This window comes from Mastigoproctus giganteus, chromosome 3 (genome assembly GCF_048544385.1).
Source record: "Mastigoproctus giganteus isolate SK-2022 chromosome 3, ASM4854438v1, whole genome shotgun sequence".
Taxonomy (NCBI): domain Eukaryota; kingdom Metazoa; phylum Arthropoda; class Arachnida; order Uropygi; family Thelyphonidae; genus Mastigoproctus; species Mastigoproctus giganteus.
Window position 1 is genome coordinate 27,165,497 of NC_143577.1, and position 23,906 is coordinate 27,189,402.

Below are 23,906 nucleotides of genomic sequence, written 5' to 3' on the forward strand. Positions count from 1 at the left end.
CCTCTTATTATTTTACTAATGGTGATAGAAAATGAAAAAGACCTGGAAGTAATTGTGCAGTCAGATATGAAGTTTTCTGAGCAATGCAGACAGGCTGCCAGGGCAGGTCATGGGGTTTTGTCAATGATATATAGGAATTTTGCTAGCAGGGAAAAGGAGGTGATTGTCCTTCTGTATAAGGCAATGGTCAGGCCATGCCTTGAGTACTTTGTACAGGTCTAGAGGCCTCATTTTAGAAAGGATGTAGATTTGCTTGAGCATGTACAGAGAAGGGCAACAAGATTGGTGAGGGGAACGAAGGGATCCTCTTACCAAGAGAGGCTTAAGTTCTGCAAATTGCAGTGGCTGGAGACTAGACTTAATTGTAATACATTAGTATTGACTGCAAAGTTTGAAGATAGCTGTTTACCACTACATACAGTGAGCAGCCAGAAAAAGAACATGGTCACCCAGTTGTAAAATCCAGAAGATAGATGAGAATTTTCTTAGAAATTAATGCCCTTTTAATGTCTGAACAGGAGTTGCCGTCCCCTCTCTCTCTTTTACTGGGCCATTCTGGCAATCACCTTTTGGGTTCACACAGGTGGAATTCATTATTGTATACATTCTTGTTTTTTATCAAGACATTTATATTATAGTTCAAATTAGAATGCTAATGCATATTATGTTAACTAATATATAATTGGTTAAGACATGCTGTATTATACAGGGTGTCTCAAAAATATTGGTATAAACGTTTAGGGGAGGTTGGTAACATCTAAAGGAATGTGAATCGCATAGGAACCCATAACCAGAAACGTCACGGGAAAGTAGCAGCAGAGCACAAGAAGCAGAAATGGCACAAGACAGTAATTACTGGCAAACATTTATTTGACATAATATTAACAATGGAGTACGAGATGGATGCATTTCATGATGTTACAACAGATGCTCGAAGGTTCCACCATGAGACGCGATGCATGCGTGACACTGACGCAGCATGGATTGGCGGACACGGTCAAACACACCTGGAGTTTCTTTGACAGTAGCAGCAGCACAGACGAGTCTTGACACGATATCCATTTCCATCTCCACAGGCGATTCATACATGATAGATTTGAGGGCCCCCCCATAGAAAGAAATCAAGGCTCGATAAATCAGGTGAGTGTAGGGGCCAGGCAACGGATCCACCACGGCCAATCGATCGACGCCCAAAACGCCTGTTCAAATGGTCACGAACGCACCTTCCATAATGGGCAGGTGCCCCGTCATGTTGAAACCAAATGTTGCGTCTCACATTTGCTGGAACATCGTCAAGTAACCCTGGTAGAACTTGTTCAAGAAAGATCTGATATTTAGCGGAGTTCATGCGGGATGGTAACAGGTATGGGCCGACTAAGCAGTCACCGACCATACCTGCCCACACATTTATTGTGAAGCAATGTTGTGTCGTGTGGGCCCTCTGCTAATCCATACACTAGGTGCATGTCTTCCAGCTCACAGTTCGTATATCGATGCATGCCCTTTGTGCGGCGACTACTGCTTGAACGAGTAAACCAGAAATTTTACCTCTCGCGAACTGATGAACAGCACAGTGTACTGACTTATGGTAACGTTTCCGGTTATGGGTTCCTATGCGATTCACATTCCTTTAGATGTTACCTACCTCCCTTAAACGTTTATACCAATATTTGTATAGAACATAGCAAATTTTTTGGCTTGCAAGACTCTGATACCCCAGACTTTGGCTTGCAAGTTATGTATTGGATCACACTGATCTAAAGAAACTTGACTGTTATTCTCTTGGCTAAAGTACAAGACTGTTATTCTCTTGCTAAGGTACAAAACAGTTAATTTATGCAGAAAATCTAGTGCCATTTTGTGATAACTTTTGAATATAAAGGCTCAGGCTGTGGCTTTCATCTTTTTTTCTATAATGGTTTCCTCTCTTCCTCCTTAGTGAACTTAGTTGGACCTGTAATGCTTAATGGATTGATTGGATATGCAACTTATTCTCATTTTATTATGTGTGTATATTTTTAATCACTATATCTGAGCTGTTTTCTTAACTTTCATATTTCCAGAGTGGAGTAGTGTATTTGAGGATACCCATCGTCACACGTCAGAACATATACCTTCCGTTACTGCAGATAGCATTATTGACACTTGGTAAGTTCTGTTTTTTTTTTTTTTTTTTTGCCTGTGTGGTTTGGAGAGTTGTTATTTATCAACATTGAAACTACATAAGTCCTTATGTTTATCTTTATGGACTTTATGTATGGCCATAAAGTCCTTGTGCACTTTAAAACTGCAGTAATTTAGGTTCTACACAGGATAAAAAACAGTCTGTAAAATGCATTGAAAAGGTAATTTATTCTAGTTTTTTATGTATAAATACTTAATTTACTCTAATTTAATTTTTTGATTTTTTCAGATAATCTACTCTACAAGAAATGGCTTCAATAGAAGAAAAAGTGAACTGCTGATATGTACTTAGCTCTGGCTAGTAGAGCAAGCTAAGTCCATATCAGCAGTTAGAAGAAAATTTGGGACACAATGCAAAATGGAAGCATCGCACAGAAATTCCATTTAAAACTGGATGATGAAATGTAAAGAGACTGCTTGTGTTGATGATAAGCCATGAAGGTGTTTATTAAACAAGGAGACTGGAATCTGTTGAGGAAGCTTGTTTCAGCACAGTCCATGAAAATTATTAAGACAAGTATCTCTGGAATTTGGTGTTCCTAAAGCAAAAGTATGCACAAAATTGTTAAGAGCGAAATTGCACAAGTGACCTTACAAGATCCAAGTGCATCAAATATTTCTGAAAAAGGATTACCATGCAAGATTAGCTTTCTGTCATAAGTTAATGAAAATGTCAAAAATTACATCTTATCTCTTGACAATCTAATGTTTAATGATGATGCAGTTTTATATTAGTAGCAAAGTTAATTGCCATAATTTTCACATTTGGGAGTGGGGTGAACAGAGAAACCACAAGAAGTCTGGGAACATTAAAGGATTCCTCCCCTAAAGTCAATGTCTAGTATGCCCCTGGAAAAAAAAAAAATATTGGTCCCTTTCTCTTTTGAAGGAACAGTGGTTAATGGTGATAGTTACCTTACGGTGTTATAGGATTTTTTTATTCCTTTACTAAGAAAATTAAGAATTGAAGCCAATACAGTTTTTCAGTAAGATGGAGCACCTTGCCATTTTGCTCAAAACTAAGTACATATCAGCAAGTCTTCCCAAACAGATGGGTCAGCAGAAGTGGGTTAATTGCTTTCCCAATCTTATTGATTTGTCTCCATTGGACATTCTTCTATGGAGGACATGTTAAAAATCTGATTACTCCTCAAAATGTTACTTTTTACTTGATTTTTTTTTTTCTGGATTACAGATGCAATAAATGCTGTAACTGAAACAATTGGAGAAAGGGCTTATGGAATTGCAAAATTGTACTGTATTTTGTATCAGTAATGATGGAGGTTATGTTGAATCTTAATATATGATTACCTTTTCAATGCATTTTCTAGATTATTCTTTTATCTCATATAGAACCTAAGTTATTGCAGTTTTAAATCTGGCTTCATGGACACCCTGCTTATAAATACATGATTCCATTATAATTGGAAAATTAAAAGTTAAAATTAGTTCAAAGTAGAAAGGAAAAGTATTATCTTTTACAGTATAATGCTAATTGACTAATACCTTAGTCAATTAATATTATTTCATTTAAATGTATCCATTATTGCAGTATGCATTCTTTGTTGTATATACCTTATTTTCTCAAATATCTTGCACTCTTGAATAAGCCATGAATCCCATTTTTTTAAGACATGAAAAAGAAAAAAAACTTAAATGTATTAATTAAATGTGAATAACACTAATTAAACCACTTGAATTTTTGAAATGGATTAATATCATAAAGCAGGGTGGTCTGCTTTATGATAAATGATAACATGCCTATCACTTTGCTTTATGCAAAGTGATAGGCATGTTACTTGGACAAAGTGTGTTCAAAGTGTTATTGGTTAAAGTAAGCAGTCTCTCGGGTTTCCCCTATATGATATGTTACTTGGACAGCAATCTGGCTACACAAAAATACCTTGCTTTTTGTGTGAGTGGGACAGTTGGGCAAGGAATAAGCACTAGGATGTCAAGGTCTAGCCAAGGAGGGGGCAGTTTGTTTCCCAATCATATAACATAGTTCATAAACCACTGGCAGACCCCTGTCCTCCTTTCACCCTTACACATCAAGCTGGGTTTGATGAAACAGTTTGTGAAAGCTTTACCTCAGGAAGATCCCTGCTGTTGTACTAACTTTCCATCATCTAAAACAAGAAGCTAAAACAAGGTATTTTTGTTATACCACAAATTCGCAAACTGATAGACCAAGATTTTGAGGAAACTGAATAAAAGAGAAAAACAGGCATGAATTAGCTTCAGATCTGCTGTTGAGAACTTCTTAGTGAACAACAGGAATCCAGACTCCAAGAATATAGTTGAAATTATTGTTGACATTTTTACACTCCTGCATCGACTATTTTCCTAAAAATCTTGGAAGTGTTGGTGATCAGGACATTAAAAACATGAAGATAAGGTATCAGGGGAGGTTGAATGCCAACATGATGGCTGACTATTGCTGGCGGGACTTTAAAGTAGGAAGATCTACAGGAAAATCAAAGAAACGAAAATTTGACCCATCGTAGATCAGTTTTTAAAATGAGAGTTGAATGTTTAGTTTTACACCACTGCCTTTTTAATAGAGTTTTCAACATGTATTTAAATATAAAAGTCTGGTAAAAACAGCATTTTGTTATAATTTCAATGCACAAATTCTGCCAAAATTAATAAAAATTTGTAAAAAATCAAATTTTCTTTAATGATTTTGAAGAAACCTGATGTGATGGAAACAAATAAAATAATTTTTGAAATCAGTATTAGAAAATTATTCAGTAATGCCTATTTCCGAAAAAAAAAAAAACATCAGTGAATTTCTTTCAAAATGCAGAGTAGTGTTATTCATACAATGGGCCATGGCCAAAAAATGCAGAATGCCATTGTGCTCTTGTTGACTGAGTCAACTCAACTGGTTTCTTAAGTGTCTTGATAGGGAATTTCTCGCCAGCTTCTTTGGATTCTTGGATCAAGAACATGGCCTTGCCAAGCATATCTTAGGCGGTAGTATAAACATATTGTTCCAAAAGTATTGATTAATGCTCTCATGCATTCATGCCTTGTAACTAGAATAGAACCATAAAAAAGACCGCTATATTGGAGGAAGCGTTAAGAAGTCTTAACTTGATCGTGGTTGTCATTAATGGATATATACAAACAGGCATTAATGTTCTGCAGCATGATAATGCTAGTTACTTATGATGTGGAAGCCAAGGTACTGAAAATTATCAACCTGATCAAGAAGAACTCCTTTGAACACAATCAAATTTGCAGTAAAAAAATAAATAATAAATAAAAAGTTCATTTACATTAAAATATACTAATATATTTGCTGCTTAACTGGAAATAGTGGCACGGGGCTTTACAATCCATCTTAAATATATATGTGGCACATTACTGCTTAGTTCTATATTAGTAACTCTTCCTTTGTTTAGCTTCCTAATTATAAAACAGTTTTATTTTAGCAGTTGTGGACATGACATTTGTTGTTTATATATAGTTATCAAGTGAAATTGGCAAGATGTATCAATACTTGCACGTGTGTTAGTTTGAAAATGAAAGTGCTTAATAGTTTCGTATTTATAGTATTTCATATTTATACAGAATTAAATTTTTGCAATTTTTTTTTCTGAAAATAGTAAGTGTGAAAGATGCTTTTAAATGTTTTATTAAAAATAATTACATTTAATAAGTATTTCAATTCAAATATTCTTCTTGACCATTTTATCTGGGAAATGATGACATCGTGGTGCTCTGCTTTCTTTAATATGAGGAAGTAAGCAGGGCCCCCTTTTGTAGGTTTGCTGGCTAGCTAATGTACTTGATGTCATCCACTTTCTATATAATTTTTACTTTCTTGTGAAGGTCATCTTGATGTCTTGGTTGAACAAGCTTAGGCATCTGATCAGATATTCATATTTTTTTGAAATCCTCCCAACTGTAGCAATAAATATACGCTGTTGAGAGAGGCCCATGGTTGCTTCATCAATATTCATATTTTTAGGCTGATCCAGTCAGAGGCAGTGAGGTGAGAAATTACATCTCCTGGCTTAAGAAATTTAAGGGAATAGGTTAGTTTAGGTTGTAGAGAGACTGTATGCTGCTTGGGCTGTTTGTTCTCTTTTTGTAATAGTGAGGGCGCATGCAAGTGGCAGGTGGTCAGAAGTAAAAAAAAAAATCACTGAGAAAGTGAGTTTTACATCTGGCAGGTTGTGAAAAATAAGGTCAAGTGCTTGTCCATCTCTTGTTGGTGGCATTTCATATGAGATCAGCTTAATTTAATGTTAATGTCAGGTCATAGAGAGTTATGGCATGCCTTGGAACTGGCATATTAAATCTCCACTCAGTACTATAGGGAGAGTTGGAGTGAGGTTGGTTGCTAACCAGGATTGAAGTTCGTGCCTAGAAGGTCTGTGTGGTCAGGTAGGAAATAAACTAAGCATATTTGGGTGAGATCTTCCTGATGTTTCAATGTGACACATGTAACTTTAAATTTACCAGTATTACTAGATATGAATTTTTAGATTTTAAGTGGTTAGCATAGAATGTAATTGCACCTCCTTCTCCCTTTGTTGACTCTGGAATTCACTAATATACTGCTATTGTATCCGTATTTTAAATAATTAGTGGTGAAATGTTCATTTTCTCAACAATAACTGTTCAATAAAACAATTTTTTTTTTTTATATATATCTACAGAGCAAAAGTTAGATTCTAAAGGAAATTGATTCACTGATTCTAAAAATACCATAAAAAGTTGTCTCTGTCACATCTTTACTGAAAGATATACTGAAATTTTAGTAACTTAATGAACAAGCAATTTCAAATATCTTACAGAAATGCATATGCTATCTTAAAAATGGGTCTTATTTATTTTAAAATACTTTTAATCAAACATATAATGAATATGTTGCATGCATTTTGTTTCCTAAGAAATGTTTACCACACTGTTTTTCTTATAGTCTATTTTGCTTTCCTTCTTAAAAGACCAGCAGTAATCTCCTATTTTGCATTATTCCAGCAGCCTTGTTATTGATTTTCCATTATGTGTATGTCCTGATGATTCCCTTTCTCCTCACTCACATCTCCAGATTTTGAGAATAAAAAAACTGAGATGGGGATGAAGAAAATGAATTTTAAAAGACATTTGGCAGCCCATATCTTTAGAACATTTCAGTAAAGTTGACACCAGAGATTCATAATCTTCTTTCCTTCTTTTAGTTTCCCATCTCTTAAATTGGAAAACACTTCCTTGGGTAGCAGAATCTACTTCCTTCTTATATCCAGAGCCTTAACAAAATTCTCTATTATTCCAATCCAAGCTTTATATACAAAGGTGAGGTGAATCTTTTTTTGGTGCAATCAGCAGAAAATATTTTATATTACTTCTCCCTGCTAAGAATTCTTCCTGCTTTTCCCACTGCTGCACAATATCATGTTTTTCTGCTATACTTCTCTCCTGCATAGAAAACAGCAATATTTTGTGAAGCCTCCATGGACCAGTGAGTATTACAATTACCTTCCAAAGACATTCCAAGCAAACTCACGGTGCTATATTGCACTCGGGACCTTGAACATACCTTCAATATGTTTCTTTCAGTCCAGTAGCATGAAGTAGAGTATGGAAAAATTCATTCCAGTAGCATGACAGTGAATTCCCACTGTGCAGCAAACCTGCTTTTAAACTTAATTTTGAGATATCAGTAAATATACACCATTCATTAGGATTGTGTTCATTGCCAGTTTGCTCAGAAATCCACTAATATCTTTGTAGAAACACTTACCATCTTCCATAACGAAATATTTTGGAAGCACTTTATGATATTTTTGATATACTGTAATTTTTAGTTCTTTCAAGTAACTTCTGCTGTTGTAACCAAGGAGTTCTACTTGCTCTTTACTTAAGATGAAATCACAAACTAAATCATTCAACTCTTGTTAATTAAGTGCAGCTCATAATTTTATTTTTAGGAGGCCAATTTTTTTGAAGTGGATTGTGCAGTGAAGTCTGCAACACAAGAATCCTCGTTATATTCATTGCTGCTTCCTTTATCCCATGATTTTGGGGATTTGCTGTTGGCAAGTCATCATTATATGGAACAGGCCTTATTGCAGATGATGTGTTAGGATATTTGATGCTATGCTTGCTTTTTCTGGATATAGCTGATATTTTTGTCATACAGAAATAGTAATTATCAGTGTGGCTATGCAGCAGTTCTTTTCACACCATAGGAACAACAAAAGGTCTACATTTAATTTTTCCATTTGGCCATGTCCTCAGATTTGTGGTACAAGTAATACAGCACATATGTGGAGCCCAAATTTTTTCCTGATTATCAATCTTGCAAGCAAAGTACAAAAAATACGCACATTTAATAATCCAAAAATTTTCTTCTTCTGAATTTTTTTTACACACACACTAGAAACTGTCCAGTTGATTCAGACACTTCCATTGTTTCTGCATAAACATTTTAATAGTATAATGCTAAGCAGAAACACAGAAGAAACAAACAATATTGCAATATATAATATGTAGATAAACTGTACATGTACTTGCATTACATCTCTCTTTCTGTTCTAAGAGAGAGAGAGAGAGAGAGAGAGAGAGAGAGAGAGAGAGAGAGAGAGAGAGAGAGAGAAAAAGAAAAGATGTACCAAGTTGAATGTGTTAACCCCTAACATTACTGCCATTTGTGAGCACATGAAAACAGTATTATTTGCTGGTGATACAACAGATCAGTGCCATATATATTTTCTTAAATTGTATTAAGATATACATGTTATGGGTAAACAAAAACCTATATATGCAGAAATTGTGACATGATGAAGTTAAGAATTATTTTTGAAATCTATAAATAAAAATTGACTGCAATTTTTATGCATGAATTTTGAAAGCTAATATATGAATGGAGTTAAAAATCTTGGCTAGCGTAATTATTTAATCCAGTTTTTTTTAGAATTGTTCAACATGTTGGTACATTCACTTTTGTAAATGACCAGGATAAAAGCTTATTATTTATTCTTGGTTAGAACATAGTTATTAATATTCTGGGTAGAGTACTCTTTCATTAAGACACATCAAGATCTACTATGTTGATTAACTTCAATAACAAAATGTACGTTAACAAATAGACTTTCACTTGTTTTTATTGTTATCATTATAGGTCATATTTGGAACCTCCGAAAAGAGAATTTCCCTTGAAGACAGAAGCTATAACTGGAGGAAGTAGTGAGGATGAAGGTAGGGAATTACAGCTACTAACCATGGGAGAGGGCAGCGAACAATTAACTTATCATGATAATGTAAATCGGAGACGTCGGTGGTCATTTTCATTAAAGCATCAGCCAGTTTCAGAATGGGTTGCAACAGAACCTCCTGAAAATTTTGATCATCATAATATTGTTGTCTTAGAAGCGAGTGATAGTGATGATATTTTATTATATTTGAATGAACAAGGTGTGCCTGAAAATGTCCTCCTCCATCGTCATTGGAATGAAACTATCAGTGGCAAATTAGTTTCTCAAGGTGGGCAAGAATGTTCTGTTAATAATTCAGATGGTCACTTAATACTTAAAGACGAGGCAAGTTCTGTTGCTAAGTGTCATTGTAATGAACATCTGAGTTGTGAAAACACGTCATTAAAAATATTAAGTGTAGATAATGATGATATATTTAACTGTGCACCGAAAAGAAGGAATGGTCTTCAGATGAAAGTGAAAAAGGATTGTAGTAGATATTTCTATACTTCGCAGATATCCTCAGATTCTGATATTTGGTCAGAACCAGATAGGAATGTTTCTCTACAAAGAATTGGAATGGATTTACCAGGCAATTATTTAAAGAAGACTCGAAATAACCAGAAAAATGCTCCTGCTCAAATTCATAATGCACGATTCAACCCAGATGCCAACTCATTTCTGTTCAGGAAAAAGCAAACCAGAATGCTGAGTGGTAAACAACTTTGTTTTGCACTGCACTTATCTCTTTCTACTCTGTGTGCATGTCAAGCTATTGCTTGCAATACGTTCTAATTTTGTGCTATCAGAATCACTGCTTTTGCTTTCAAATTGGCCTTTTATTAAAATTTGCACTACTTTTATTCTGCATGTTGTTTTTATTGTAATGTTTGGCATTATATAGTTTTTATTGTAATGTTTAGCATTTTATTTATAAATAAAATGAGTCACTTTTATAATGTAATAAAAATTTCTTGCCACTTATTTATTTACTAGCTCTATCTTTGTATAAGGATAATAATAATGAATTTTATTTTTAGACTATATATATATGGATATATAAATAGAAGAGAACAGTAAAAAGAAAGAAAAAAAAGTGCTATATTGTGAAATGTAGCACTTGCTGACTCAATGTCTTTGAGGCCATTTAAAAAAAAGAGAGAGAGAAATTGAAACTACTTGCACATTGAACTAAAATAATTCTTTAGACATAAAATGCACATAAACAATAAGAAAACCAGAATTAGAACTGACTGAACCCAGAAATAAACTGAAAACAGCATTGCTGAGTTCCATGTGCAGCTAAAAGCAACTGCTTGCCAGGAAACTCCAAATTTCTAAAGAGAAGTTTTTTGAAAATAACTTCAATAACTTCATTTAATTATAACATCCAAGCAGATGCTTCCCCTTTCCTGTAACAACATCTGATTAGAGGATATGTAACGTGCATGCAAGAAACGGTACACATGACCACTTTTATATGGACCTCCCCATGGCATTGAATGAACATCACACATTGCTGCTGTGAATTCTTCATTGTCATTTATTTCTTCCATGATCCCTAATTTCTTCAAGACCCTAGAAATTACTCAGTGAGAATAATTTCTAGGGTCTTGAAGCTAGATATTGAAATTTTTTTAAATATGCGGTTTCTGATGATAATCTTGTTCTGCATTTGTTCTAAAGTTGTGAACGTCTTTGCTTATTAGGTAGGTGGCATCCACTTTCTTAATAGATGACACCTACCTAATAAGCGATGAGCTTACTGTAGCTGATTCAATTGTACTCTTTTACCAGTTTGTTCTACCTTTTGTATTACTTTTTCAGAGCCAGATTAATGAGCATTGGGGGAAAATGCAGCAACATCCTGTTTTTTAGGCCTGTGGTGATTTAAAAGCTTGCTGTTATCTCATTTCGAATTTGGCACTGCTTTGTGAACTTGTCATGCAAGTTTTTGTAACTTTGATTCCAAATTCCAGAATTGTATTCCAGGGTCTCTCTCTCTCTCTCTCTCTCTCTCTCTCTCTCTCTCTCTCTCTCTCCCCCCTCCCCCCCTCTTGGTGCATTATGGCCACAGGTGCTGATGCACCTAATAAATCCCCAAACAAACTCTCCCTCCTGTCGTATGCTTTGAAATTTTCTTCACTTTTCCTTCAAAAGCTGTCTAATAGAGAATTTTTGTTCAGTTGTGGGCCAGTTTTTCTTGAAGCCACATTGGTAGTCTCCTACAGTTTTGGCAGTGTAACAGGTCAGTTTTTGTGGGATAATATTGGACATAAGTTTTATATATGGTATTAAGTAATGAAATTCTCCTATAGTTATTACTATATGTGTGTGTATGGGACATATTAAAATTTCCTTCTGCTGGTTGAGGATTTGCTCTTTTTTTCAGATTTGTCCAATAAATTATGCTTTATGTAGGCTATCTCCTTCTTTGCTAATGAGTTCTGCAGTTATATTATCACTTCCAGGTGCTTGCTATTCTTCAGTTTGTAAATACTTTATTTTACTTCCTCTAATGTGGGTTCACTTAATCTTATCTTTGGCATTTAATAGGTTATTTCTTGGCTGGTATCCATTCTTCCACGGTATATGTTTTTGTATGGCTATCTTTGATTTTTGTTTTTGTTGGGGTTTGCCATCTGTAGTATTTGTTCATAGAATTTTCTTTTCTTCTTCCTTAATAGCATCTATTTTAGATGCTTTGGAGAATTGCTTATATTGCTTGAGTTTGTCTGCGGTGAGTTTTTTTGCCATTTCAAAATCTACTACATTTTCCCTCCTATACATTTCATTCACATTCAGTATTGCATCACTCCTTTTGCTTTTTTCTGAAATTCTATTCCCATTGTTTTTTAGGCAGCCTCTTGGGTGGAGTCCCTTAGGTGCTTCTAGGTTTCATTAATATCAATCAGTTCTTGTTTCCAGGTTTGTCTGTGTTTTTCATTCTAATTCTCTGATATAGACCAGTCTATTTGCATTGTTTTTAGTTATTAATATTTATTTTTATTGGGATAGTGTTTTTTTTTTTTTTTTTTTTTTTTGTTTGGCATTTGGTTGAGAGTCTTTATTTCATTTTTCTCCTAACTAGGGAATGGTCTTAGTATCAGCATCTCTATAATCTCTGACATCTGTAATTGTTGAGTATCTCCTTACATCTATGACAACATAAATTTCATTGAAGGTTCTTCTGTCCAGTGAAACCTATGTTTGTTTGTGGGAATAGATTGTGCTTTTTATTAACATGTTTTGACATACATTAAACCTATAAACATGATAAATGTATTATTAACATAATATAATAATAATAATGCTGTCAATCATGAAATTAATTAGTAATTTTTCTCCTACTGAAACTTACTTCCAAACATTTTTTATTAGTGCTAATGTTGGACACATGTATGTGCACACACAAAAAAAGATGCTGACTACTATATACCAGAAAGGAAGGCAATGTTGCCTTCAAATTTTAAAAAAATGTGAGGAGAGTGTGCAAAATGCAATAATCAATAGTTAGTCACCGTATTGTAAAGAGTAGCATTTGTACCTCAAAGCTAAATACTTTATGAAAAGGAAGGAGAGTTATATTTAGGTTTATTTTTTCTTAGGACATTAAATAAAAGGAATATATAAATTGGAAAGCAGTTTAATAGAATTGCTATAGGCATTAAAAAATGCATGACACTTCATGGATTGACCATACGGTCAGAAAAAAACAGGAGCATTACAATTGGGAATATTAGTGCATCACTCCTGCTTATAGCACTCTAATGCTATGAGTAGGGGTATTTTTTTTTTTTTTTTAATTAAAAACCCCAAACACAAGAGGTACCAGAACCTATAGTACTTAGTACTGTGCATGGGTTGAAGGTTGAGAAGATGAAAGAAGGCCTTGAATGGGTTCAGCACGCTGAATTCTGATGGGATCCTTCCACTTGTTCAGATTACGAACCTAAGGGGGCATAAATTCAAATTAAGAAAGGACAGATGTAGAATAGATGTGCGGAAATTTGCCTTTAGCCAGCGGGTGGTTAATTGCTGGAACAAACTTCCATTTGTCGTTGTGGAAGTTGATAGGTTGAATAAATTTAAGGAGGAACTGGACAGGCATTTGGAGGGAATGGTGTTTTTTTTTTTTTTTGGCTGATGCTGCATAAGCTCATACATTTGCTTTCTTGCATCACATGCCACTACTACTACTACTATACTTGTTGACATTAGACTTGAACTTCTGTAGATTGTAATTTTCAGGAAATACGAATATGTTGTTCCAGAAAACGGAAGTTGAATGAATAAATGAGGAAGAAGAAAAAATTGGTTCTGTGGGTTTGAAATTGGATGGTAAAAGGGTGTTGACTGGTTGTGGCACATGTTCAGACTGCTTTGGAAGAGAGAGCAGGAATTATAGAAGCGAATTCAAAAGAACAGTGTCCGTGAAAGTATCCGTAGAAAAGTCATGCAGCAGAAACAATGTCTGTGAGACAGAGTGGAGAGACTCCCTTAGAGATGAGTCATTAAATAACCCAACTGCCCTCTTTTGAATGGAATCTGGAAGCCCGAGAGCGGTTTTGGGGCACCGCCTCAGATGTGGGAACAATATTCCATGGTAGGGCAGATATGTGATTTGTATAGAGCATGGTTTCTTAACCTGAGTCGCGACCCAAAATTTGGTCGGTTGGCATATCGAGTGGGTTGCAAAATATTTTCGGCAATAACAATGTTTTTGCCTAATAACATACGATATGTTACAAATGCACAAAAATCATTTTAAAAACCTTGAGCCACTGCACGTCGAAAGTAACAGCTTCTCGGTATTCAGAATTTGCTGAAACTTATCATGAACATGGGCCGGATATAAACTAGTTCATGTTTATGTCGAGAACTGAGCTGCAAAGAACACCGCTCTTTGCGGTCGATGCGGCACCTCCGTAGCCAGGTGGGCAGGAGCAGCAGTGCGTAGCACATTCTTCTTGATTAGACCGGGGTTTGAACCCGTGAGCCACCAAATATGGAGGATGCGGAAAGGTCAGGGAATGACCACTGCATATCCCCAGAGCAACATGGCCTTAGTTGCTAATGTTCCTAAAAACCAAATAACAACAACATCAGTCGATGCATTACCATACCACCATGCACAGAGCTGAAATAATTTCTTGCAGGATTACTGATGTTCTTTTATACAAGTGTTAGCATTATTTTTGTATACATATATACATTCTTAAAATTTAACCTACCCATAATGCCAAAACGTGTATACAAAGAAGCATTTTTAGAGCTAAGTTTCACCTGCATTAATGATCCTGGAGTAAACAAACCAAGTGTGTACTATGTTGTGAAGTATTAAGTAAAGAATCATTGATGCCAAATAAACTTAAATGACATTTTGAAATGAAACACGAAACATTTACGTTTGCTGGTAAAGACCGCCATTTTTTTGAAAGAAAAGAACAGATCAAAAGACGGCGTTTGGATGCCCTGAACAGCAGTATTGTATATTCTGCTCGACAAGCTACGTTGGCTTCCTATCACGTTGCTTGGCAGATTGCAAAGCAGAAGTCTCATACCATTGGGGAAAATCTTATAAAACCAGCTGCTATTGATATGGTGTGTATTACCTGCGGAGAGGGAAATTGTGAAAAAAACAACAGATTCCCCTGTCAAATGATACAATTCGTGCACGCATCATAGACATATCAAAAGATATTAAACAACAACTAATTGCAGTTATAAAAATTGGTTGTATATTTAGTATTCAGATTGATGAATTGACTGATGTAAGCAACGACGCTCAACTCATGGTTTATGTACGATACCCAGGTGTAAAAGATATGGAAGAAGACATTTTATTTTGCAGACCAATGACCACTACAACAACAGGAGAAGATATTTTTCAAATGGTAGATTCCTTTTTCAAGGAAGAAGGATTGAGTTGGAATCAATGCTTCAGTGTATGCACCGATGGTGCACCGGCAATGCTAGGGGCTCGGCAAGGTTTTTGTGCAAGAGTTAAAGAAGTTAATCCGCAGGTTAAAACCTTTCACTGCTTTCTATATAGACAAAATCTTTCTTCAAGAAATCTGTCACCTGAGTTGTGCACTTTATTAAATGAGATAATTCAGGTGGTCAATTTTATTAAATCAGAGGCTCTCAGTTGTTGAATTTTTAACCAGATGTCCAATTTTGGCACTGAATACAAACACTTGCTATATTACTATGAAGTCAGATGGCTGCCTCGCAGAGAAGTGCTTCAGCGAGTTTTATTATTACACAATGAGATTGAAATTTTTTTTGACCGAGAAAAATAACCCTCTAGTATCAAGATTCTCTGATTCAAAGTGGATTCTTCAAGCAGCTTATCTTTCAGATATTTTTTCTGAAATTAAAAACTTAAATACATCTATGCAAGGGGGCAATCACGCTCTTATCGAATTAGCTGAAAAGATAACATGCTTCAAAGGTAAGCTAAAATTGTGGAAGAAAAGAAACTTGCCTCTTTCCTGACCCTTAATCAACTTATTGAAGATAAAAACACTAATTTTGCTGACGCTGACATACAAGAAATTATCGTCAGACATTTAGAAAACTTAATAGTAGAATTTGATTGGTATATTCCCGAAGGAGATATCTTTGAATATAATTGGGTATGGATGCCATTTAATTTTAAAGTAAATGACTTGCATGAAGATTTTGTCAATATTAATAACCTACAAGAGCAACTCATTGAAATACAAAGTTACGAGGCACTTGCTACACTTTTAACAAAAGTACAGAGTCTTTGTGTGCATTCTGGTTGAAATTAAAAAGCGAAAAGCCAACATTAATAAACGAAGCACTGAAAGTACTACTACCCTTTGCAACAACATACATGTGCGAGTCAGGGTTTTCAACTCTAACTATTGCAAAACAGACTGCAGCCTGAAGATGACCTAAGGTGCAGCCTATCTAATATAACGCCAAGATTTGATGAACTTTCAAAACTTATTCAAAGCCAAGGTTCACATTAATAAGAGGTGCCTCTGTAGCCAGGTGGGCAGGAGCAGCGGTGCGTAGCGCACACTTCTTAATTAGACGGGTTCGAGCCCGTGACCACCAAATACGGAGGATGCGAAAAGGTCAGGGAATGACCACCGCATATCCCCGGAGCAATATGGCCTTAGTTGCTAATGCTCCTAAAAACCAAATAACAACAACAACATTAATAAGATTTAATGTTGTTACCGATATAAGTAATGTATTTTGTATTATTAAAATATAAAATTTATTTAATTGTTATCTGTATATGTTATTTTATTAATCTTTGCTTGGGTAGTGAAACCAAAACTATTACCGTAATTTGGGTCACCACTGAAAAAGGTTAAGAAACACTAGTATAGAGTGAACAGCTGTTTGGAAGAAAAGTAACACCAAGAGCGAAAGAGAAAACCCAGTTTTTTAGATGCAGAGGAAGCAATATTTATAATGTGCTTATACAGAGAGAGAGAGAGAGAGAGAGAGAGAGATTAGAAGTGAGGGTAACTACCAATAGCGATATTATGATCTTGCCTAGAAATGAGTGTTATTGAAGATAAGCATATGAGCAGAAGAATTCTTTTTGTGAGATATAAGACAGGAGTGAGTTTTAGAAGGATTGAAATCAACTAAGTTATCTTTGCCCCATTGGAGAATTACCCGGAGATCAGCATTTAAGGAATTGGTAGGATATTTGAGAAGTTGAAGCTCTTTGTGTAGGGCAAAGTTTCTCAAACTGAAAGGTGGAATGCAGTGTGTTATCATCAGCAAAACTGGATAGGATTTCTAGTCAATGGAAGAAGGTCATTAATATACAAGAGGAAAAGAGTGGCAGAATGAACTGAACCTTGGAGAACGCCAGCATTAGTGGAGAAGTTAGAAGACAGAGAGCCATCTACCATCACCCGCAGTGAGTGGTCAGAGAGAAACTGGATACCCAATTACAAAAAAACAGTTGGAAAACCATAAGATGGAAATTTAAACACGATCAAAAGCCTTTGAAATGCCAAGAACAACTACTTGAGTTTCACCAAACTTTTCCATTTGTCCACAGATGGGCAACATAAGTCAGAATATCATCAGTGGGTCGACACTAACAGAATCCACATTGGCAATCATGGATCAGATGGAAGGTTTCTAGTTAGTTTATAAGAGTTGTGATTAATTGATTTCTCCATTACTTTAGAAAAAGTAGAACAAGAAGCAAGTTTTCTACTCTTAGCTTGCTTGAAATTTAGCTTGGACTGATTAATAACTGCTTTACAATTGTTGCAAATTTTGGTGTAGGCAGAAAATTAACCCAACCTTACTTTTCTTTGTTTAATCACCTGGTGTCACTACTCATACTTCCCCATTGGGTGAATAAAAAGATCATCCAGGGCTAAAAGAAATTTAATAGATTTTAATATGTTTCCACCAGTAGATCCAGTGTGCTCTAATCTGGATACTACAAATGAAAAAGACCATAAAACTTCTGAACTTTAAAAGAATTTTAAAAAGCCTAATTTTTACAGAAATAAAGGTAGTGTAAAGAGCGACTATGACTGTGCTCCCACTCATAGTCACTCTTCACAATACCCTTAGTGTTTGGCCCTATTACAAGTTTAATAAACGTTCTAATTCATTCATTTGTTTACTTTATCACTTATCGCATGATAATTGATATAATAAGTGATTTTATTTTACAATTTTGTCATTATTGAATTTGTTGAAATTTGTTGTTAATTTAGGTTCCAAACGAGAAAGGTCTGATGAAGAACATTTGGACACTGCTAAACATGATAGTGAATTCAGCTTGTCTCATCAGAAAGACCTTAATGATTTTCTTGATAAATGCAAGCAGTTGCATATGCAGTTATTTGAACTTGAAACATCAAAATTAGTAAGTTTACATTTTGTGTTTTATTTGTTATATATATAAAATCGGTGTGTGTATAGATAATGATATTGTATCTAGTGCCCTGAGGTGGCATATGTTCTGGTACTTGTGCTGCAGAATGCAAATGACACTACAAAGTTCATTGGTAACTGAGTAGGTGTATATTAGTTGCTGTAATAATGAAATACTTCCCTTTCCTCGGAGGGAACAGATCCAAAAGAATGACCTCATCTCTAATATAAATAAATCCAGAACATGTGCAAACAGATATGCAGATTTCATTATTGAATGTAGAATATGAGAACATGATCATTTCACGTTCATGATATTACTAATTTATTAAATTGGAAAATAACATGCACAAATAATATTTGCTTAGTTTAATGAAATTTAACAATTATACCAAAGAAAATTCCTCAAAATAAATAATACAAATTAAAAACTCAGGTACTTTTTAAATTCTACTCAATCAGACCAACTAACAATGTTACAACAAATTTTAAATGGGAAGCATTCAGGGAAGTCATCATAGAAGCTACTTGGCTTTTTATACCAACTAAGAGATACTGTTCAAGGCTTAGACTTCAATGGATGTCAGATGAACCGACAATACTCATGGCAGAGAAGCAAAATATGTGGGATGCTTGTAAATTATCAGATGATATAAAAGCATACAGTTGATATAAACAAGTCTGCAATCAAGACACAAAGGAGGTTAGGCAAGCTAACACAGATTACAAGTCTCTGGCAAAGAAGTCAAATAAAAGCAGCAAGGGCTTCTTTACTTATGTAAGTCAATGTGCCATAAAACAACAAACCAAACTCATTTAAGTAATAATGCCACTTGGCATATAGTAGAATTATTACTTGGAGCTGCTGCCAGCACAATACTGAAATCAGATATTACCAAACAAAGGTATAATGGTTGGTGGACAAGAGACTGCTTTCTTGCCAAAATAAAGCTTGGAACATTTTTCCCTGAAATGCTACAGTGGAGAATGTGATAAACTGTAAATGACTGAAAGCTGAAGCACGCCAAATTCGTAGGAAAGCAAAACAAGATGCATGGATTCCATTCATTTCTACCATCTGCAGAAACACTGACCTGAGAATAATCTGGAGAAAGATCTGTATCCTCAGTGGAAAGTGTCAACAAACTTGGGCCCCAATCCTGTCTTGGAAAATAATAGATATTTCTTCTCTAATTGATATTGCATTTAGACACAAAAATGCCTGTAGAAAATATAAAATTAATCTTGTCTTGGTAAAGAATAGATATTTCTTCTCTAATTGATATTGCATTTAGACACAAAAATGCCTGTAGAAAATATAAAATTAATTTTGATATAAACCAATCTTATCCCTGTAACCTTCTGTTCACTGTTACTGAACTCAGTGAAGCTATCCAGAATTCTGAAAATAGTTCTGCTGTACCAGATGGCATTTACTACATAATGCTTTGCCACCATAACTCCAAATCAAAATCTACACTACTGAAATTTTACAACAGAATCTGAAGAATGTTTACCCTGATACATGGCATCAGTCAATAGTGGTAGCCATAGGAAAAACTGGGGAAAGTTGCTTCCTGTCCCAACAGTTATCATCCTATATCTTTGACCAGCTGTTTAGGAAAAATACTACAAAAGGTGGTTCACAGGAGATTTGTGTGGATTATTGAAGATCAAGATGCTATAACATGCCACCAATTTGGCTTCCTCCATAACAGGTCTACAACTGATGTCCTTGTCACAGTTGAAGCTCTTGCTAAAATGCTTTTGTTAAAAAACAGCACATGGTAATGATAACTTTTGATATTACCAGAGCATTTGACACAACCTGAGAATATGGAATCCTCCAAGACTTAAACAACCTTGGACTGAGAGGTAACCTGCTTCGCATTCAGAATTTTCTCAATCTCAGGACCTTTCAAGTACGATTCCAGAATGAGCTCTCCACAATTCTCACCCAAGAAGAGGGAATACCTCAAGAATCAAATTTAAGTGCCTCACTTTTTACTTTATGTACCAGTGGCATTACTCGAGACATCCCAGCTACAGTGGAAACTTGTACGTATGCAGGCAACTACAATTAGCAATAACTAAAGTTGAAACTTGGACAAAATGCAATGGCTATCGATTCACCAAGGGGAAAACTAACAGCAATACACTTCTGAAAATTGCAATTGCTTCATCTGGAACCTGTATCAAAACTGAAAGGCAGAGAAATACTGATGACAAATTCAATAAGACTATTGGGTTTGATTTTAGACATGAAACTAAATTTTCAGAAACATGTAACCTACCTGCGAACTATGTGCCTCCAGAAATTAGACATCCTTCGTGCATTATCTTCAACACTTGAGGTATTGACAGGCAGTCATTGTTGAATTTATATTGTGTTCTAATCTGGTCACAATTAGATTATGAATCTATAATTAGTTAGATTATGGAGCTTCAGCTAAAAACAGCTTTCGATCTCTGAACACCATCCAACCCAGTGCCCTTTGATCTGCACTAGGTGCCTTCAGAACCTTGCCAGTTTAGAGCCTGTATGTGGAAGCACAAACCCCTCACCCCATTTTATCTTTGAAGACAAAGCCTACACTGCCAAAATAAGAAGCTTTCCATCTCACCCTTGTTGGTATACCTCAACCAACCTCTTTGGCCAACACTATGAATCCAAGCCTAATGAATCTGAACCTCCTGGGATTTGAGCCCGTGACCACCAAATACAGAGGATGTGGAAAGGTCAGGGAATGACCACCGCATATCCCCGGAGCAATATGGCCTTAGTTGTTAATGCTCCTAAAAACAAAACCAAACCAAACAAACAAACCTTCAAGAAATAATACAGAAGTGGAAAATTGATCTCAACAAAATTGAGGAAAGTATAAATGTATTGAGGAAAGTAAATACATGATATAGACATTGATCTATACTTCACTCAGTTGTCAGAAAACACTATTCCATCATTTAACATCCAACAGCTACGTGCCAACCATACTTCGGAACACACTGGAGAACTCATAATCTATATGGATGGCTCTAAGTCGTACTTACATGTAGATGCAGAAGCTGTATTCCTTTCATATGTGGTTTCAAAATCCCTTTCACATGAGTACAGCATACTTTCTGCAGAATTATATGCCATCCAGCTTGCATTAAGTGAAATATGTCAGCAGTCATCACTTTCTGTCCTGATATATTCTGATTCACTCAATGCTATCTCAGCCATACAGGGTAAACATCATTCTTGTCATCCCATCTTACAAGAAATTGGCTTTCTAATCAAACACTTTATTGCTTCAAGCTATGTGGCATACTCCATTATGGAAGTGGTCATGATTCAGTAATCACTGAGTGTATTTACTCTTGTGATCTAAGTATTGGACCCATCAGATTAGCACAACATTCATTTGGACCCATCAGATCAGCACATTAATAGTCATGCGGTGTCCCACCCAGCATTTGCCATCGATGATGATCAGTAGTGAGAAGAGGGTGTCCTTTGGATTGTCTGCTGTGGAACCCCCATGCATCTGAGTGTGCAGTGCATCATCATTTGGGATATTGTTCTTGCCTTCCCTATACTGTATTGCCATGTCATCTGTCACAGAGTAACCTACCATTGAGCCATTATGTCTTGACATATATTTCTTAACTTTTTACACTATATAATGTATAAATATATTATATTTATCTTTACATTTCATTACTTTAATTTCAAGCACTGTTTTTTTTTTTTTTTTAAGTTGTTATCTACTAATAATAAAATAGCAAATGCTTAAAAAAGGGGTACTCACCTTGAATAAATCTGCATGGTTTAATTAGAAAGGGTTGGTTAATATTTAGGTTGAATAGTTGAGTTAAAAAGACTAAGGGAGGGGTAAAAATAAAGTGTTATTTTGGAAATTAGAATAGGAGCAAGGGAGCAGGTGTGTACACATCTAATCCTTGGTTGTCATTAAAGTAGGGAAAAATAGTTGAAATTAAATAAATAATATAGTGGGCCAATAGTCATTACGGGGACTTTCGTTGGATTATGTCTTCAGTTGGCAATTGAGTGGGTAGAGAACGCGCGCAATATTTAAGAAAATATTTATACTCTCGTGATGCACTTTTTGACATGCGGTAACCTCAACTGCGAGAGGCTCCAAATCGGTGAAAGGTTGAAGGGAAGTTAAGTGTTTAAGACTTCAAGATAAGATAATTTTGCCGTTAAAGATCAACACTACCCTATTAATATACTGTATAGTAGAACTCCAATCCAAGCGTGAACATCACCCCAACAAATGGCACCTAATACACCAAACTAATAGTATCATAAACTCCAAACTCACAACCCACTCTAACATGAAGAAGCAACAACTCCTGGATATACACAAACTTAGCAAAACCGCTAATATCATCATTCAAAAGCAGATAAGGGAGATAAGATTGTCATACTTGACAAAGATACTTACACTGAAAAAAAAAAAAAAATACCCCTCGATGTGGGCACCTGTACGTCGTGAGGGGACCTCCCAGTGACGCTGCTGGACTTCCAGACTAGCATCACTGGGATCCAACGCCCACAGCCCAGGTTCCAGGCTTACATCAATGGAATCTGGCGTGTTTGCCGTGCGCTGCGACCTGTGGAAATTCGGAAAGGGGGATCCTGGTGGTTGAGGGGCCCAGCTTCAATACACCACTTTGGCCCCTGCTTCGACAAGACTGGTGGTCCTGGAAGGCCCGGCTAGGATCAATCGGCTAGTAGGTTCGCCTGCGAGGGTCAACCGTGTCAATGCCACGCCCCTACCTTCATGGTCCGAGGGACAGGATTCAGGCTGGCGGCGGTGCGGTTATGGTGTCTGGGTAGCCCTGGCGTCCCACTCCCGAGCGCATTTATTGCATGCCGGGTAGTGGGCGTCCCTTTGGGCTCCGTGGTGGGTGGGGAGCCCGGGCACTGAACCATATAAAATCTCTATGAATCCTGATAAACAAACTTCTTCAGGGGCCCCAACCTGGTCCCTATCTGAAACCATTGACAAGGATACAGATAACATTATAGCTAAAAAGAGGCAGCGAACAGAAATATCAACAGGGCCTGTTCCAAAATTTTTAATCATTCATTCTACCAATGAAACACCGATTGGTAAAATGTCACCCTTTTTTATACAAAAAGGGTTAGATGGGTTAGCAGGTTCACCCAAATCAGTTAAGAGGCTCCGTTCTGGAGACCTTTTAATTGAATCAAAAACTGACAGGCAATCCGAGCAGCTACTCCGCGCAACATCGATCGGAGGAGTACCCGTTACTGTAACACCACATAGAACACTGAATTCATCGAGAGGTGTCATTTCAGAATGGGACCTTCTCGACGTAACCGAAGAGGAGATCTGCTTGGAATTAAAAGCACAGGGAGTTATTGCAGTCAAGAGAATTAGTGCACGTAGGGATGGGAAACTAGTTAAAACCAGGAGCATTATCCTGACTTTTAACTCTCCCAAACCTCCTGATGAGATTAAAGCTGAATACATCAACTATCCAGTACGTCCATACATTCCGAACCCTTTACGGTGTTTTAAATGCCAGAAGTATGGACATTCTCAAATAGCCTGCCGTGGAGTCCTTGCATGCGCC

The 23,906-nt window shown here is 36.0% G+C and overlaps 1 protein-coding gene across 1 annotated transcript in view; it reads left to right on the plus strand.

The window, feature by feature from the left end:
- LOC150087822 (uncharacterized) overlaps positions 1–23,906 on the plus strand; it is a 316,716-nt gene that overhangs the window by 87,875 nt on the left and 204,935 nt on the right. Inside the window, exons 12-14 of the mRNA XM_090369929.1 lie at positions 2,064–2,148; positions 9,323–9,399; positions 18,134–18,285. Of these exons, the coding sequence (XP_090226055.1) occupies positions 2,064–2,148; positions 9,323–9,399; positions 18,134–18,285 (314 nt within the window). The remainder of the gene's footprint in view (positions 1–2,063; positions 2,149–9,322; positions 9,400–18,133; positions 18,286–23,906) is intronic.